At 49.4% G+C, this 18283-nt stretch overlaps 1 protein-coding gene across 1 annotated transcript in view; it reads right to left on the bottom strand.

Annotated features, from left to right (window-relative positions):
• LOC102372421 (MLX-interacting protein-like) overlaps positions 1-18277 on the bottom strand; it is a 30024-nt gene extending 11747 nt beyond the window's left edge. Inside the window, exons 1-3 of the mRNA XM_025216133.1 lie at positions 18108-18277; positions 3965-4071; positions 2530-2612 (exon numbers count right to left, since the gene is read on the bottom strand). Of these exons, the coding sequence (XP_025071918.1) occupies positions 2530-2612; positions 3965-4071; positions 18108-18124 (207 nt within the window). The 5' untranslated portion in view covers positions 18125-18277. The remainder of the gene's footprint in view (positions 1-2529; positions 2613-3964; positions 4072-18107) is intronic.
• Positions 18278-18283: the final 6 nt, after the last annotated feature.

Genomic DNA, 18283 nt, shown 5'->3' with positions numbered 1-18283 from the left:
AGAATCACAATCGCAGATGATGGCAGCAAAAATCAACAGCAGCTGAAAATGCCCAGGAGGCTAGGCTACAAGTAGAAACTGGATAAAAATAATGATGACCATATCTGGCAGACAGTAGTAGTGTATGGGAACCTTGGCCATGTAAAAAACAAGATAGTAGAGTCTGCATATTTGCAAAACTAAGCAAAACCAGCTGAAACAAGGACACTAGAAACTGGTGTCCATGAACAATAACATGTGAACAGCACATGTCTAAGGTCTAAAGACAGCAAGATGAGGTCTAAGGTCTAAGGTCTAAAGACCTTAGACCTTAGACCTAAGGTCTTTAGTCTAAGGTCTAAGGTCTAAAGGTCTTAGTCTAAGGTCTAAAGACAGCAAGATGAGAGTGAAGAAACCAATGGGAAAGCAGAAACTGAGTGCTGGCATTGTGTGAGCAAAAGAACACTGGTATAAAAGGAGACTTCTTAAGCAACTGGGGGCTCCTGCTCTGAAGTTCCCAAACCTGCAGAAGATGGCAATGCTTCTGGCCAGATGCCCATGGAATCTGCAAGACCCCTAGAGCTGGTGGATGGTGAAACTTGCTTAAATGCTTGCTTGCTTTAGTTATCACTGCTATTGTGTAGCAATAAAAGCCTCCTGTTATTGAATGGAAGTGTCGTGACTCTTCACTGAAGTGGCTGTACCTGCCCACGTTAAATTTAGGCTAACAGCAGCAGACAGAAATGCTCAATGTGTGCTTAAGAAGCAGCTGTCAATTAGAAAGAGTAAGCAGCCAATCAAAATAAGGATGGTACAACAGGATCCGCAGCTATCACTCACACGTTAGCTGCATATAGCAAAACAATGTAAACAAAAGTAGCATGCAGAGGTTAAGTGTGTGTACCTAAAGTAACCTATAAGCAAAGCAGGCACAAGCAGTTGGGGTGGTGGCCTGAATCCACAATCACTGGACCCAGAGCACTCTTCAGGAAGGGTAATCACTAATCAGCCAGGAGATTGTACTGAACCTCGATTCCATGTGTAGGCTTGCAAATTAAGTCCTGCTCATAAGAGAGGCCATGGTCTTGTCTCTCTAAAGGCCAAACGGCCCTGAGTTTTTGGTATTAGGATGGGCTGCCCTGCATCTCCCTGGAGTTGCCCCTCTTATACAGACGTTACTCCTGGAACAATCCAATTGCAGGTGAGCTCATTGATCTGTTATCTGATAATGCGTGTATGAGCCAATCAAAATGCTGTCATGACATATAGCTTTCAAGTGCTCCCACATTCTACATTTCCATATACCATTAACCTACCTTCTCCACAGCGTTCCCAAGTTATCTTGCCTGGTATCACATCACTTAGGCCCAGGGGAACCGGTTCTCGGCCATTTCACCCTTATGCAAGCTCCATGTAATGTATGTCTGTTGGCTCTATTCCAAGCTGGAATACCTCCCTAAACCCTGCACCCTGCAGGGCCAGGCACTGCTTGCTGCAGCAAGCCAACTATTTTCAACCTTCTAGGACCTTGCAAGCATTAACTCTTCCCTAACTAGGCCTAAGCCTCTGGCTTCACCAACACCATGTTGCATGAGAGCCTTCCATCTCTAAGAGGTTGCTGAGCAGATTTTGTGTGCACCATGTGAGTCCTGGCCTGTGTTGCATCACAGGAGATTTAGTCCAGCTGAATCTCAGAGCAAGGCATGGTTGATGCCCTCCAGAAGGAACTGGGCAGTGAAGCTAAGGATGGCTGCCCCATAAAGCTTGACCCCCTGCATGAGCTGGACATCCTCATCTCTGACCCGGCTGACACAATCTTCTAGTGCTGCAAACCCTACGATGGGTGCAACCTCTGAGGGATTGGTGAGTCTCCCCACAAGAGGATCAAGGCTCCCACAACAACAGCCTATGTCCTTGTCATTCCCCAGGAGGTCTCAGTCCTACCCCTCATGCCCATGGGGGTTTCCCTCTCAGCTTTGCTTTTCCTCTCCCACTGAGGTTCCTCAATGCTGACTTCCCTTGCTCATATCCCTGAGAGTCCTCTGCCTGGATCTCTGCAGCCTGGATCCTTGCAGCCTGTCTCTAGGGGCGTTAGGAGCCTCTAAAGAGAGTTCGTCCAGGAAGGGTGGGAGGAAAAGTAACTACCGGTCCAATGAGGCACTGGGACAATGGTTCATACAACAGGCCTAGGGTTTTGGTGCATTTCTTTTTATTCTATTAAAAACATTCCCCAGGGATAAGACCTATTTTGTGTGTATGTGTGGTGGGGACCCCAACACCCGTTAGCAGAAAACCCAATAACGTGTCTAACCCCACAGCTTTGAAGCAAAAGTTCCTTCCAGCCCTTAAAAGGGCCCTGTGGGGCTAGGAAACAGAGAGGTGACAGCACAGAGTCAGGATGAGGGCCCCCCAAGGAGAGGAGGGCTGTCAGGGAAGAGAGGGGACAGGGCAGCACCAAAAAACAGCCACTGCTAGTGGTGTCTGACCCATGAAAGCCCCTTGAAGCCTGGGGTGAGGGCCCTGTGCAGCACCCCTTGCCCACGCACTCACCTCTGGCTTGCGGTGGTCATCCCCATCACTGTACTCCAGTGGTGTCACAAAGTTGCACACCGGGTTCTTCCTCTTCTCCACATCTGCAGAGGTGAGAAACAAGTGAGGCTGTCACTTGTGTCTCCTCTGCCTCCCCTCCAAGAGTGCCCCTGTTGGGCACTGGGATCAAGCAGAGCACATGGAGCCTTTCCCTTTTGGGGAATTGTCTTCAAGCCAGTCCCAGTACAGGATTCCAGGGGTGGGAATGGGACTCATGACCTGTTCCCACTAAGGGGTGCTGGCCCACATCTGGCCCCAGGTTGGGGGAACCAGTTGCTTCAGGGGGTGGAGTGAGACACGGGGAGGGCATACACCCACTGGGTTGGGGCGGAGGACTGGATGGGGGTTGGTGAGGTGCAAGGTTGCCAAATGACCATAAATTTGTGGACAGTCTGTAAAAATTCAGGCTAAAAATGTCTGTCCATACATAAATTTGAGCTGTTCGTAAAAACAATCCAGCTCCAGCTGCTTGATTGAAGATCCTTCTCTGAAAGAAGCCGGACAGGTGGAGCTTGACTGAAGAATGGACAAAGCACAGCAGTACCACCTGGTGTCTGAGCAGAAGCGTAGCACCCCACAGGAAGCCTATCAGGGCTTATAGACCCCTTCCCTTCTATTCATGTGCAGCTGCTGCTGCTTCCCATCCTGTATGACCGCTGGGTTGCAGGTAAGCTTCTTTGGGGGTCCATGCTGGGAGAGGGGGAGTGGGACTGGGGGTGGGGAGCAAGTCGGAGGGAAAGCATGGTACAGGGTGCAGTTAGAGGCATCAGGCTGTGGGGGGCAGCATGGTATGAAATCACTGCAGCAGTCAAGCAGCTTTGCCAACCCAAGACATTTTTTTACTGAAATTTTTTTACTGACAACCAAACTTTTTAACTATGCTTGGTGTTAAAGGCTCAAATTTGAACCTGGCCCTTCTAACTGGGACCTGGCAGCAGGGCAGGAGCTGGCAGAAGAGTTGATGGGTGAAAGTTTATCAGTCACAAAGATATATGGGATTCAAGCTCTATCTCAGGCTTGTCCAACATACGGTCCGTGGGCCGCCATGCGGTCCTCCAAGCTGTTTTCTGAGGCCCGAGGTGCAGCGACGGGAAACGAAAGTAAACACTGTACTTTTGTTTGGTGGGGGTGATGTGATACTGCTTCCTGTGAGGTCTTTGAATATAGCTCGCTGGCCCACTGGGTGATAAAAAGTTCATGATCCAGCCCCACATTCAAAAAGGTTGGACAGCCCTGCTCTATCTTGTGGAGCAGTTCTTCCTTCTAGGTGTCAGAAGTCCTCCCACGCATTACACTGCCATGGAGATGGAGGCCCATTGGTGGGGTCTCATCCTGCCACTTCCTGCTCTGGAAAGACTCCCAAGACCCTGTACAGGCAGCCCCCCCCCACACTCACATTGCAGATACCAGGCCCGCCAGATGGCATTGTTGAGGCGGATCTTGTCACGCTGCAGCAGCTTCAAGCCCTTGAACGTTTTCCATTTGGGGGACACGATCTTCCCACTGTCAAACACCAAACAACAAAGCCCACTCAAGCCATGTGGTTCATGGAGAGGGGGAAGGAGGTAGGCAGGACAGGGAGCCAATGACAATAAGAGAATGGGCATGGATGCTGGACACCCGTCCCTTCCCCTGGGATCCTGTATGGACCAGAGCAGTCTCCTGCATCATTCCGCACCTTGCGCCCTCCTCAAAGATCCTCTCACACCCATATCTGACCAGGCCTCAGACCTGCCCATGTGGCTCTGTCCATGCTCACTGGGGCTTGCCATGAGTAATGTAGGGATTGTATTTGGCCCATTACACCACGTCCCTAATATATGATCCCCTACAACAGGCATGGGTTGAACTACTACCCGGCCATTGGGGTCTCTGCTATGATGAGCAAGCTGGGAAGATTTGAGTTCACCTTCTTCTCAGTAAGCACCCTGAGAAGCCAGGTGTGCCCTGTGCCAGCCAACATCCTGCTGGACCAAGAGCTGCCTCTTCATACTTTAGGGTCCTGGGGGCAGGTGGCACATAGTTAAATCTATCCTACATACAACTCCAGAGACATACTGAATGCACACAGGATCAGGAGCAGAGGGCTTGTGAAGCTGGTTGGGGGAATGGAGAGTCAAAGCTCTAAAAGAGCAGTTGGCAAGGTTTTATAGCAACAGGACCAATTGACCCGACTTGGGACCAAGGCAGTCCAGTGCTTTCAACCCAGCCACTGCTGCTGATAGGGCTTTCTGTAGCTATCCAGCCATCATGCAGGTGGCAGGACAAGCAGAGGCCAGGTCAGAAGCTCTGTGGGCTGGATCCAATGGCTCTGCAGACCAGATCCACCCCACAGGCCATATGTTGCTGACCCTTCCCTTAAGAGAAGGCCAGGAGAGCTTTGCTAGTTTTTCTACTGAAATGGAGGCTGAGAGATCTGATTTCTTTATAAACACATTATGGGAGTCAATACCAGGAAGGAGAATAGCTATTTAAGGCAAAGGATGATAGTGGCAACAAGAGCAAATGAGCCGAAACATTAGAGCAGTCAGGGGCTGGAGCAGCCTCCCACTGGGAGAAGCCGTGCTTTCAAAATGGGAGTTTGATGAGTTTACAAAAGGGATCATGTGAGATGGTGCCTGTGTCAGCAGGGTCTGAGCTCAATAACCCAAGAGGCCCCTTCCTTCCCTGTGCTCCTATGGAGAAGAAGCCTCAATTTATTCCCTATCAACTGCCCACTACAAATGTGTTATGGATCCCCTTTGTTGGGGGTGCTTAATGCAGCTGGGCAGAGGTCACCCACGTACATCCAAGTACCCAAATCTCCAGGAATGCAGCAAGTTAGGAAAGGGGCAAGTATCTGCAGCCCAGACACAGCTGGTGCCTTGCAGGGCCCAGCTGCCATGCATAAAAGGAAGAAGATGGTGATGAGCATGGTCACGGTGTTAGCCAGGCTTTGATTAGCCCCAAGTAATCAGAGGGCATGGAGATTTGTTCCTAGCCCTTGGGAGGAAGATCTCACTCCTTGGGTAGAAGATACTTCAGCTTCCAATTTGGCCAGTTCACTATGCAGTGAGTGAAAGTGGATTTCACTCATCCAGAGGCAATTTGGACAGCTGTTTTCAGATCTGGGACTTTGGGGAGAGGGGAGGGTTGGCTGGGAAAGAAGTCAAAGGCTACTTGAAATCTAATCGCATGAGAAAAGAGTTTGGAGTCCCTTCCCGGTATACCACACTAATGCGTGGTTATTACAATGCCTTTCCTTCTCTCTCTGAATACTTTTATCCTACATGGTACTGGGTGAAAGACCCATTGAAATAACAGGGGAAGTGGGGCTGGTTAGAAGCAGCAGAAAGATGCCCTGTGTCTACAAGTCTGGCAGAAACTGGAAGTAGATCTGAGACACTGTCTCTCTAGTTCTGCTGCTCTTAGGCACTGCTTGTTAATATATTTGTTCTTACCAAGTACTTTTCATCAGTAGATAATCAAAAAGTTTTGCAAGGAATGGAACCAGTCCCCCCCCTTTTACAAATGGGGAAACTGAAGCACAGAGCTGCACAGAGGAGAGGAGAGATATATGCCCAGTCACCACATACTTAAATCTTAAAAAGACTTTCACCCAACAAGGACACTCCTCCAGAGAGATAGATCGCATGTTTGAAAAAGCCACTCGGACACCACATGAAGAACTGCTGCAGTACAGAAGAAACCCCCCCACAAATCGCACACCGCTGGTTATGACAAATCACCCCTCCCTCGAACCCCTACGGAAAATCCTCAAAAATTGCAACCCATACTAGAAAGAGACCCTATTCTTAAAAAGATCTTCCCAGAGCCACCCATCCTAGCCTTCAAACAAGCACCAAACCTCGCTAACCTTATCACCAGAAGCAAACTTCCTCAAGCCCAGAACACACTAAATGGATCCAGACCATGCCATGACAAGAAATGCAAAACCTGTCAACACACTTCCACCACCCCCACAATTAATACACCCCACAACAGAGCCATCAGCATCCCCGGATCTTACAGCTGCACCTCCAGAAATGTAATATATCTCACCCAATGCACCAAATGCCCTGATGGAAAATACGTAGGAGACCAAACAATACCAAACAACAACTGCACACCAGAATGAACGCACACTGGAAATCTATCAAAGACAGGAATACCCAATTACCTGTGGGGGCACACTTCTCACAAGAAAACCACTCTCTCTCCAATCTCTCAGTCCTGATCCTCAAAGGAAACTTATAAAACACTTCCCAGAGACGAGCCTATGAACTCCACCTCATCAGCCTCCTGGACACTAAAAATCATGGACTAAATATAGACATTGGATTTATGACACATTATAACCTGTCTGACATCTGACTCCCCAGGTATCTCTCCACTACTCATCCCTCTTCTCTCTCTCCCCCACACCCCCCCAACCTGTCTCTCACCCATTGACTCCTCAATCTACATTTTCACTGACTACCTGTCTTGTATGCATACCAGCCCAGCCTCTGGCTTCTTTACTTTTCATTCCATCCAGGAAGTGCACACACCAACTGCAAAAACTTCCTTAGCCTGACAAAGGGTTTTTGAACCCGAAAGCTTGCTTAATAATTGTTTTCCAACTATTTAAGTTGGTCTAATAAAAGATATCAGATTCACCCAAAGAACTTTGTCTGCCAGTCATCACGTAGGCAAGTGTCAGAGACTGAAACATAACCAATGTCAACTGGCCCCACCTCCCAGTGCCGTGCTGGCACCAGTAGTGTAACAATGGGTGGGTGAGCAAGGCACAGGCCCCAGGTGCTGTCTAGGGTGGGAGGCACAGGAATGGATCTAGGAGGCACTTCCCCATCCTGTTCCCCTCTCCCCACAGCATGCTCCCTGCATCTTCCCTTCTCCGGCTCTGGCTCCAGTAACAGAAAAGGCAGAGAAGCAGCAGTGGCACATGATGCAAGAGCAGCAGCCAGAGTTTTGCTGCTGCTGAGGGACATGTCACATTTCAATTTGCCACTGAAAACTGGTAGTTTTTCTGGCCACTCAACAAACTTGTTAACAGTAAAGGAGAAGCTGACATGTCCCAGCTGCATCAATGAAACTTCAGCTGCTGTCCCTGCATCATCTGCCTCTGGGTTAGGTTTCTGGGAGTAGAACTGGACGCTGCATTTGCCACTGGACAAGTTGTGCCTGTGTCCTCCCTAGGATTGGCATGTATACACATTGCCTTTTGGGTTTAGTGGGTGGTTGAATGCATTGCTGCTTTTCTGCCATTGATTCATTGATTGAATCCAGGGATAAGTGTTCAGATGCACTTTGTGATGTCCCCAGGTAAACTGTTGGCACTTCTTATTTTGTAAATCTTTTTTGAATTTATCCTGAGACAACAGATGTGGACGTCTGAACAATTTCACTTTGTTCCCAGATAAAATGATTTTTCCCAGGAAAAATGTGACACCTCTTTGTAGCCCAAATGTCACCATAGGGTCATGCAGTTTCCTCTCAGCAGTAAGGCAACATCCCCGCTCTTTTTTTCAGATACCTGAATTCCTTCAGTCAAGGTGAAAAACTATCTGCCTTTGGATGTTAATTTAGCTCCAAAATAGCACATTCTGGATAGTTAGGGGAAGAGGCAGTAGGAAGGTCTGAGGCCCAAATCTGAGAGATCTCCCACATAATTCATGTTGGGATTTGAAATTTGGCAATCCAAAACCAACTCAAAGGTTCTCTGTTGTGCTGAGAAGCTCAGCAAATTAACTGGAATGGACAGACACCTAAAAGAAACCCAAATGCTGGTGTTTCAAGATGGATAAATCCTGGTTGATTTGGGGCAGAACTAAGGCTTTTTGGATGAACATCTGGCTTTGAAGTGATGGGGACTGTTGTAAACTTGACAGATCTGGTGAAAAAGCAAGGGCTCCTTCATATTCATACATGAGCCATCAGGGGTGGTATTTTCGGTCTGAATACTTTGGGCAAGGCATTTATTTTCAAGTAACATCTGTGATCAGCCAAACAGAAAGGAAGAGATGGCTCAGGATGGTTCCCTCTCAGCTCCTACTTAAGATCTGTTAAGGAACATGTGAAAACTTGTAGCTCTTAAGTCCTTGGACTGATCCCCTCCCACAAAATGGGGTCAAAGTCTACACACACTAGAATGAGTCTCAGGTGGAAGAAAGAAGGCAGATCTTATACGTTCCCCTCCCTAGTGGATTCAGGGGCTGAAGAAATGCGTAGAGTTGGTTTACATGGGAAGCAGAATTTATACTTCAAGTTTCAGGGGTCTGGGTTCAGTTCCCACTGCAGGGATGCTACAGAAGCACTTGAGAGCTCACAATCATGAACATTTTTAACACTGACTGTCTTGTTTCCATAAACCAAAGTTCTTGCTTCTCTTCTGACTTATCTGGCATCTCACCCCACTCTGGAAGTGACAAAACTCTGCCCAGCATGGTGGTATCCTCCCTGCAGGCAACCTCCTACTGCTATCCCACAATACACAGCTTCACCTCTGGATTCGCCTTCCTGGTTTCTTACGTACTCTCCACAACTCCAAGGTCATCTTGCCTGGGTGTCAACCAGACTATACGTAAAATGCTGGTACATGCCTACACACACCCCTTTGTGTTCCCAGCTCAGGGTAAGTCCTCATCTCCTGAGTCCACTATTGCAGCCATGACGTCCTTCCACATCATTCTCTCAACGAGCCCTGAACTTCCTTGCCCTCTGGAGAGAGAAACACATCCAGTCCCCTCTTTCCGAAGCAATGAGTGGAATGCAAAGATCCATGAGTGGGTATGGCTTTGAATGCAAGGGACAGCTCAGGGCTGCACCAAAACCAAGCTGCTCCAGGAGAATACCAAAGCAGGATCTCCTGTTACTTGGGAACACAGGACAAGAAGGGAACTCCTAACCGTTGACTCCATTCCCCTGCAAGTGCACCACTTACCCCAGGAATCTCTAAAATCACCACTGCAAACCCTCCCATGTAAGTACAAGGCACAGCACCCAAAACACCAACGTCACCCTGTAACGTGCCAATGTTCTGTCACTGTGACAAAGGAGAAGTAGTTGGTTAATAGATGCTCAGAATATCCTTGGAAAAGGACCATGCCCCCTGCTAGAAGACAGACAACCCCTCCTTCTCACTGTCATGACCCAAAGGCATGATTTTGTGTGTGCTTTGGCACCAGAATTATCCCCGCCAAGTTGCAGCTTCATTGCACGGGAGAGTTTCCTGTTGCAGAGGAAAACCCCGGTGCAGGGACGAGTTTCCCGCCTTTCTGCAGCTTCTTTTGCATTGTGCATTGCTCATGTTGCAAGAGGAATGCACGGTGCAAAAGAGTTCCCGCCACCGGTATGCAAATTCGTTCCCCGCTATTAGCTAGTTTTAAATTATTCCCACGTGGTGGCTAACCATTGGCCTGTTAGCCGTATAAGAGGCTTGAGCAGTTTCCGCCCAAGCCGAAGAGGACTCCACATCCATCTCGTGGGGACTCTGGATACACGGCAGGGTAATAGAGACCCTGTGTGAGATTCAGAGGAGTTTGGTGACCTGATCCATCGCCCACCTCTTCCCGTCTTCGAGCGCAACTTTTATAAGACATACCTACGATTCTAATTTTGGTGGCTCGTTCACCCAGAGCATCCGGAGCTCTGTTCCGTGGAGCCTAGCAACCTCCACGAGACCGTCTGTGTTGTCTGTCTGTAACCGCAACTCAAGCAAGTTTTCCAGCCTGCACCACTGCCATCTCGGTGTAAGTAAACAATCTTTAAAACTACCGCTAAGGGTTTGTGCCTAATTCCAGCTCGACGGCCTTCCCTCTCCAACCCGGCGTGCCCGGGCTGTTGGCCACAGCCCGCGTGCAGCACGGAAAAGGGCTCGGGTTGCTCCCGGCCCGCACACTCACAACAACCCCATTGTCAGTGTCAGTTTGGGCAGGCAAAACATTCCTTCCTGACCTCAAAACCTCTCAGTTTTCTGAAGTACCATCAGCAGTTTCAACACCCCACACCCCAGTCAAACACCCATCAGCCAGAACTATGGCCAATGTCCTAATACTTCAGAGGAAAGCAACCTCTACCCTCCTTCCCCACCCAGAAGCTAATAACATTCATGAGGAGGGGGGAAAAAATCCTTTTTTAGCCCCAACTGGCAACCAGCAAAAGCCCTAAATTGTGAGATTACTAGATAATTTTTACATGTGAACCACCACTATACCCCAACTTGGGGACCACAAGCACCGGACTCCTATCACTTATGGTGGCTGAGCCAAAACCCTTGTCCTATCACCCCACGATAAACTTGGTCTTACTATGAGTACACAGAGTGGATTTTTGCCAGGGAGGCCATCACAGAAGCTGGGTACATATCAAACAAGATGCCAGCAGAAAGCACCAGTCAATCATGGGGCCCCAAAAGATTCTTCCAGACCGTCAAAATGTTTTCCTCTCACCCAAAACAAGGTGAAAATGCCCTCAAAGTTCAGATTGAGAGTCAAGCTCGCAATACAGCAGAGGGGGCCTCCATCAGTGTAACATGCTGTTTTAAAATCAACTATCCAAATACTGACTGTATAGAAGGACTTAACAAAGCCTGTTCCAGGTACTGGTTGGATGCTGCCATGCTGCAGGGTGGGGATGGGGAGGCAATGCTACACAAGAGAACAGGCACATCAGTTCACAGGCAATGCACTTAGCTCTCTGCCTGCTTGGCTTCTATCCACTGCCCCTTGTAGTGCCAGGGCCAGAAAATAAAAGCTCAAAAGGGCTCATTTCCTAGAAAACTTGAATCCCAGAACTATATACCAACCAAGCCGGCCCCACACCTACGTGTGCTGGTGCTCCCTTGCCTCCCTGGCTCTACTGTGCTCGTCCCCAGTGGTTCTGGATGGCAGCAGCAGCAGTTGCTGATTCCAGTCTCTTACCAGGTCTGGCAGCACACTGACGCCATCCATCTTTCCCATCCCCCTTCTCCTATAATTTCTTTCCAGAAACCGTACCTTGCACTTATGTCCTTCTGCACCTCCTCCTCCCATCTTCTCTAAGGCCTGCTCCTTACCCTCTGTACACACCCTCGGCCTTTCATGCAGGCTCCTGGCCTCCTGCGTTCTCATCATGTTTTAACCACGTCAGCCTTCGTCTCCAACTCCCCTGATTTAACATGCATCTCAGACAGCCTTTCCTCACTCAATCTCTCCTCAACTTCCTAGCAACTGCTCTTAAAGCATTTGTTTCAGCAGGGTAAAAATAAAAAGCCATGCGCTGAAGGGCAGGTGATTTTACTGGAGCAATAAAAGAGAGAGATCACCACAGGTCCTGTACTTTGATTCCAAAGCTGCTTGGGGCCTTGACCTTGTATTGATTATCTGTGCTCCAAGCACTAGACCCAGTGGTGACCTCAAGAAGAGAGGGATAATTGGTCACTGGACACCTGGAAAATCTTGTGCTGACCTTGTGACTAGATTTCAATAGAGAACAGAGAGAGACAGAAGAGGGGGGGGGATCTGTGCTGTGGGGCAAGAGTGAGAGGCCACTGGGAGAATACATAGAGTACTTGGCCAAAGAAAGGATGTGGGATGCAGGCAGGAGGAGACTGCCCTGATACACTAAGGTCCAACTCCCCAGCTTAGCCATGACCTGCAGCCTGGAGAGAACACAGTATGGTGGAAGTCCCACCAGCAAGAACACTCTTCTTACACAATTCCACCCCCTGAAACAAGATCACATGATCCGCCTCCCCCACATGTGTGTGAGCCAACCTGCATAAATACACGTGCGATCTGCCTTGGTTCCACTGGTTTTATCTTTTGCACTGGTTTGTCCTGTGCCGTTTCCACAAAGCTTTTTGTATTACTGACAATGGCACTTGAAACATTTCACTGAAGTCCAGCTCTCCTGAATAAGATCATTACAGACAGCATAGTCACGACACTCATTTCAAGAGTCCTATGATGTTTGTTCCTCTGGACTATGTTCCGCTTGCAAAGTAGCTGCACAAAGCTTGCCGGCCCAGCACAAGGAGCTGGGGCACTCTGAAGAGGTCCCCTCTCTGCTGCTAATAATGTCCCCAAACTCTCTCCACCTCTACCCACTGGGCAGCCTCGCTCGCTTTTGTTGTCACAGATATCATGCAGAACAAGAAGCAGAGGGTAAAATTTGGGTTTCTGCAAACAACCAGAGGGAACATCATAGTGTTAATACTTGCTGTGGTTTCAGTAGACCAAATTTTCTTGTTTCACTGCCAAAACAGGGCTGAGGTTTTGGAAATCCACTTTCTCCTGCTGAATGCTGAGACCAGGTGGAGCCACAGGGTCCCACCAGTGGCTCCTAAACAATCTGGGTACCCTAACCAGCCAAGATCATCGACTACCTCCTATGCACTGCCAATTTTTATAACTGAGAAGACACATCCTTTTAAGGGTGGCACATGGCTCTGTGACAATAGCCCTGATTGCTGATTTTTCAACACCAAAACAGTCAGCTACTAACAGGGCTGACAATGACTAAACCCTATGCTGGAGTTGATGTTCGGCTGTTGAAGCTCCTGGGTGAGCTCCATGCAGATCTCATGGAAAGCAGCCCTCCAGTCCATACCCTGAAGTTCTGTGGCTCCTCTTGGTCATCCCAGTTAAGCAGCCTGTCTCAGGCACTGCTGCGCTGGTTAGCCAAGTCTGGAAGTGGTGTCACTTGGGAGAACCCTCTCCAGGAAAATATCCTGCAGTGGGATCTAGCCAATTTCCTTCTCCTGTCTCAGTATCTGCCTGACATCACAGTGGTAGCACAGACATCTGTCTGAGAGCACAGCCAGCTAATCCAAAGCCCCCCACGGCCATGACTGCCAACACACTGGGAGCAGAACATCCATTGGTATAAATGATGGTCCAGATCAAGAGGCTCTGAAATGCACCCTTCATGCTGCCTGACAGTGGTCTGAAAAACAGGAAAACTGAGAGGGGCAGAATCTCTCAACCAGGTACACACAGAGAGACCAAATGGGAACAGAAATTAAGCTAGCCCCTAGAACTATGACAACTGTGTAATTAAGGCTATGATGCTGTCACAATAATGTTTAGCAGAAGTCACAGACAGGCATAGGGAGAGGGAGCAATATTTAAAGAAACACCTGCACAGTGAACTTCTGACTGTATCATCCTACTGGAAGTATTGGCTCGTGGGATCTGCAGTATGGAGAGATTGTGCCTCTCTTCTTTCCTGTTGGTCACTATCTCTAGAACACCTACATCTCCCATGACCTTAGGCAGTCTACTTGTTGACCAAATGGCAGAATGCCTCATGAAAAGTCACAGAGGTTCTTTACATTCATAGGCTAGGTGACTTCCATGATGGCCATAGCAAAATCTTAGCCATACTATAACTCATGATGGGTATTATTAACCATAACATTCTGGGGGTTTTTTCCCCTTCCATCAACTAGCAGCTCTTTACTTCAGGCTGAAATGCATTTTATTCTGCCAGCTGATATTTGTTTCATGTTCACTTCCCTGGTGTGAGATCCAGAAGAGATGGAGTTTTAGCTTTAAGTCTATTGGGTGGGTTTTTTTTTTGGTGGCTGCTCTCACCAAAATTCAAGTTGATTAAAGCAGCAGTTAGGAAAGCCATGCCTTTAGAAACAAAGAGTTGATTAGAATAATCCAACTGTTCCTAATGAACTTTCACTGCCTTTGCTTTGAGCTATACGCTGTTCAGGAAGCAGGAGATGATAGATAGCGCTCTTAGTCATGACACAGTCCATGTAGAGAAGAGGTAAGAAATACCAAGTTTTTGAACTCCATGGTCAACCATGCAAAGTCATACACCTACAAATAGGTATGGTGTACCCTGCTGAGTCTTGAGGGAGAGACTGATGCACACAGATAGGGTGCTTAGACTCCAATAAACCTTAGAAAAATTGCATGCTATAGTGTTGTGTATCCTGACTGCTCCGCTGTTCTTCTGCAGGTCTTCAAGTAGTGGACCTGGGACAAGTGGTCCTAGCAAGCTGCTGGCTGACATTTATGGGGGAGTCCTGGATATATAAAGATACCCTCTTGCAGTGGCCCCTACCTATCAGCTGTAATCTGAGGCCCTAAGAATCCCCCCCCCCCACACACACACTTTCCCCAGACCTGCTCCAGTTGCTACCCAGGAAAGGGATGCCTTCCTTAGGCCAGCTCCACACTCTGATTCCTGGAATGCAGAGTCCTGCACATTCATGCAGGGTGATATCCAGTGAGGGGTGGCAGAGAGGTTAATGTATCATCACAGATCAAGAGCCTGGTCAGGACTCACACTAGGGGTTACCCACTTTCAACCCAGCAGTAGATGGGGACATGGTCCTTCAGCCTGAAGAATCAAAGGTGGTCAGACAGGACCCTACCACAAGGAATGCTCTTGCATATCATTGGCTATAGAAACTGGAATGCCTTAACTGTGCTAACCTGATGGGTCACCTAGGCACAAACAGAGAACATTTGACCTTCTTTGACCTTGGAGTCATGTGTGACTGGGAGTGCATTAGGAGGCAGAAGAAGATTTGTCCAGAGGCCATGAAACAGATTTATAAAACAAAGGAAATGTCCAGACAAAATTGCTGTTAAGAACAAGAATCCATAGTAGTAATTGATGGATAAGAACCACGTTATAACGGACACAGCAGTTAAAAATCCATAGAAGATATACAAAACCAGGCTTCAGAAATCTAGTAAATTTGATTTTAAAGAAAGAAAAGCCTTTGGGAGAATGGAAATTAACTGTAAGGTGATGATGCCCGGAGCCAGGAGCCCAGACGCAACTGAGTCCACCCTTCTCTCAGCTGCACCTGTGAATGCTGACTTGAGTTGTACTGCAGTTGTGCAATTTCCTACCAAGGCCTCCAAAGAGGACACACTTCACCAATGACTGCTAATCACAGAGCGAAGGCTGCCATTCTTCAGTACTGTGCCATCTGCTACCAATTATACTAGTCTCCAGAAACGGAGAACGAATGTATCTGGGATATATAAACCACATAGGCCCAGAGCACAAAATTACAGCACTTACATAAGGAGAGCAAAGGTCAGAGCAGTGAGGAAGTGTAACACTTACAATCCGCTTCCTCTATCTGTGCCTCACGTTTTCTCTGGAGGGCATTTTGAAAGGGGCCACCTGCAAGCCAGACCCCACAGCGCTAGGACCACTGAGTTCTTGCTCTTGGTCTCCTCCTCCCACCACACACTGCATGCCCCATGGGCAGGATTCACACCCTCTGTTCTACCCCCCACCCAACACGATCTATGTCCTGAGGATCCAGTGCCAGACCTCATACGCTCAGCCCACCCCAGCTTTCCAGCAGGCCCATTTGTTTGTTACACATTGGCTAGGTGGGCCTAAGGCCACCAGGCCTATTTGTTGCATACAGGCCTATTTGCTACTTTCAAGGAATTGGGGGTCTAGACGCACAAAGAAAAACTGGAAGTCTTCCTTTAAAAGGGAGCCCACTGAGAAAGTAACAACTAATTTCTTGGAACAAATAAAAAAGAAAAAAAGGGAATGAAGTGAGGTCACAGGTTCAAAATAAAGAGATCTGGAAGGGGACACCATGCAGAGCACACTGGCCAGCGCCCACTGCCCCCTGAATGAGTGGAGGGAGCCTGTGAACCATGACCAGTGAAATTCCACCCGAAGACAAAAGTGGAAGAGTGACAGGAAGACAGTCCCCCACTTGCCCCATTCTCCCCAGCCAGAACTTCCTTCCTGGTCTGGTAGTTGGCCAGCTTGGCCAGAGGTTGACCAGGAGGTCCCAGGGCATGGTGGGGCCAAGGACAGGGAGTGAATAACAAAAATGGTGGAGGGAGAAGTGCAGCCAAAACCTCAGCAGGAGGTTCTGGAGGAGTTGAAAGAAGAGCTGCAACCCATTGCACTCGAGGTAGGCATGTGCCAGGATCTCCCTGTTGGAAAAAGGGGCAAGTACCAGGGGTGTCTGTAAAACATACCAGATACATGCCCACGGCGACAGTTCCATGGAGGAGGAGCTGCCAGCTAAGATCCCTGGTAGCAGTGCTATGGTGGGAGTCAGGAACCTCTCAGGAAGGAATTTGCTACTCAGATGTGGAGGAGTGAAATATTCCCTTCCACCTGAGGGTTAAGGTGATTCTCCACACTTTAGGAAAGGGGGACAGGGTACAAGACTAAAGCTATCTTGGGGAGGGAAACTACAGTGGGTAAATAACAAGGTTGAGGAGACTGCTGGACGATGAGGGAGTGCTGAAGGATAAAGGGGCGGAGGAGCCCTCTGAGGTCCCCAGTGGCTCACGGGATCCTGAAAATGGATGGGAGCTGAGGCCTGCCAGGCCTGCATGTTATGCCATAGTTCAACGGGCTTAGCCCCACCAAGAGAGCTTTCAGCTTCCCTTAAGTAGGGACTTAAGCCCACTAGGGAACTATATGCCTCTGCTGTCACTGCACATGCAGCCACAGACTTCCTGGGACAACAGGAACAAGACAGCAGAGGCAGGAGCAAAGGTCACCAGTTAAGGACAACATCTCCCACTCCTTCCCAGATCCCATGAGCCACCAGGGACCTCAGCTGGCAGCTTCTCCTTTGGGGCCATCAGCAGGGTGTGTATCTGGAGTGCTTTACTGCAGCAACCTGCCCTGTCTACCAACAAAACAGGGGGAGACCCTGGCACACACCTACCTCAAATGTGCCAGGCTGCAGCCCCTCCTCAGCCTCCTCTGGACCCTCCTGCCAAGGCTCTGGATGTCCTGCTTTTATTTATGCATATGTCCTGAGCAGCACCCTTTTATTTATGCATATGTCTGTAGCCCCTCCAAGCCCTGGGACCTCCTGGTCAACCTCCTCCTGGGCCTGGCTATATATACCTGACCAGGAAGAAGGCTCTGGCTGGGAGGGTCCCCGGGGACTACGAGGCCATTTTTCTTTCCCGTTTGTTCCCGTCTCTAGGCAGAGTATGACTGGGCAGCATCTGCTGGTCCCTTAGATTTGTTTGAGGGCCAGCGGGTGCTGTCCAGCATGCCCTGCACAGTGACTCCCCTTGGCTCTCTAGCTACGAACCTTTGACCAGCACCCCTGTCCCTGTGTTCATTATTTTCTGTCCCCAACAATCTCTTGTCTCATTTTCTGTAGCCTCCACACCTGAGAGAGGCTACCAGATGACCTGGTGGGCCCAGACCCACGTCCCTCAAGGTGACAAACAGGCCTGGCTCTGGCCAAGCATGAGACCAGGACAGAGGCTCTGGCCAAGGAGGCCTGGAGGAGCGTGAAGCTGCCTTCCTCTTGCTCCTTCACTCACATCCTCGGGCAGCTTCAGCGGTCGGTGCCTGCAGGCTCCCCAGGGTCCTTCTGGGGCGCGGGCGCCGGCTGCATGCTCTGCGCGGCATCTCCCCCCGGCTGCCTTGTTACTCACCCGCCACCTCACTCCCTTCCCTACTTGCTTTTGTATTTGTCCCACAGAGGCTGCAGCCGCCTGTCTGCCCAGGGGCAGCAGGTAGTTTCTTTGGTGGCCCCGGCCAGGCCTGCTCCTAGCCGGCCGGCTGGACCATGCTGCTCGCGCCCGCGCCGTCACCTGTAGGCCAGCGTCATGCACTCGAAGAGCCGCGTGAGGGAGGCGTCAATGCTGAGGGCGCCAGTGCTGCACGGCCCGTAGCGGTAGGTCTGGCACGTGCCCTCGGTCACTGTCAGGAAGTCGTAGGCGGTGACCCGGGCGCGGCCCCGCGGCTCCTTGGGCCCGGGCGCGACTGC

Source organism: Alligator sinensis, unplaced genomic scaffold (genome assembly GCF_000455745.1).
Source record: "Alligator sinensis unplaced genomic scaffold, ASM45574v1 scaffold1002_1, whole genome shotgun sequence".
NCBI classification, from domain to species: domain Eukaryota; kingdom Metazoa; phylum Chordata; order Crocodylia; family Alligatoridae; genus Alligator; species Alligator sinensis.
Note: the sequence above shows the minus strand (reverse complement) of the source record. Positions and strands in the feature narration are given on the sequence as shown.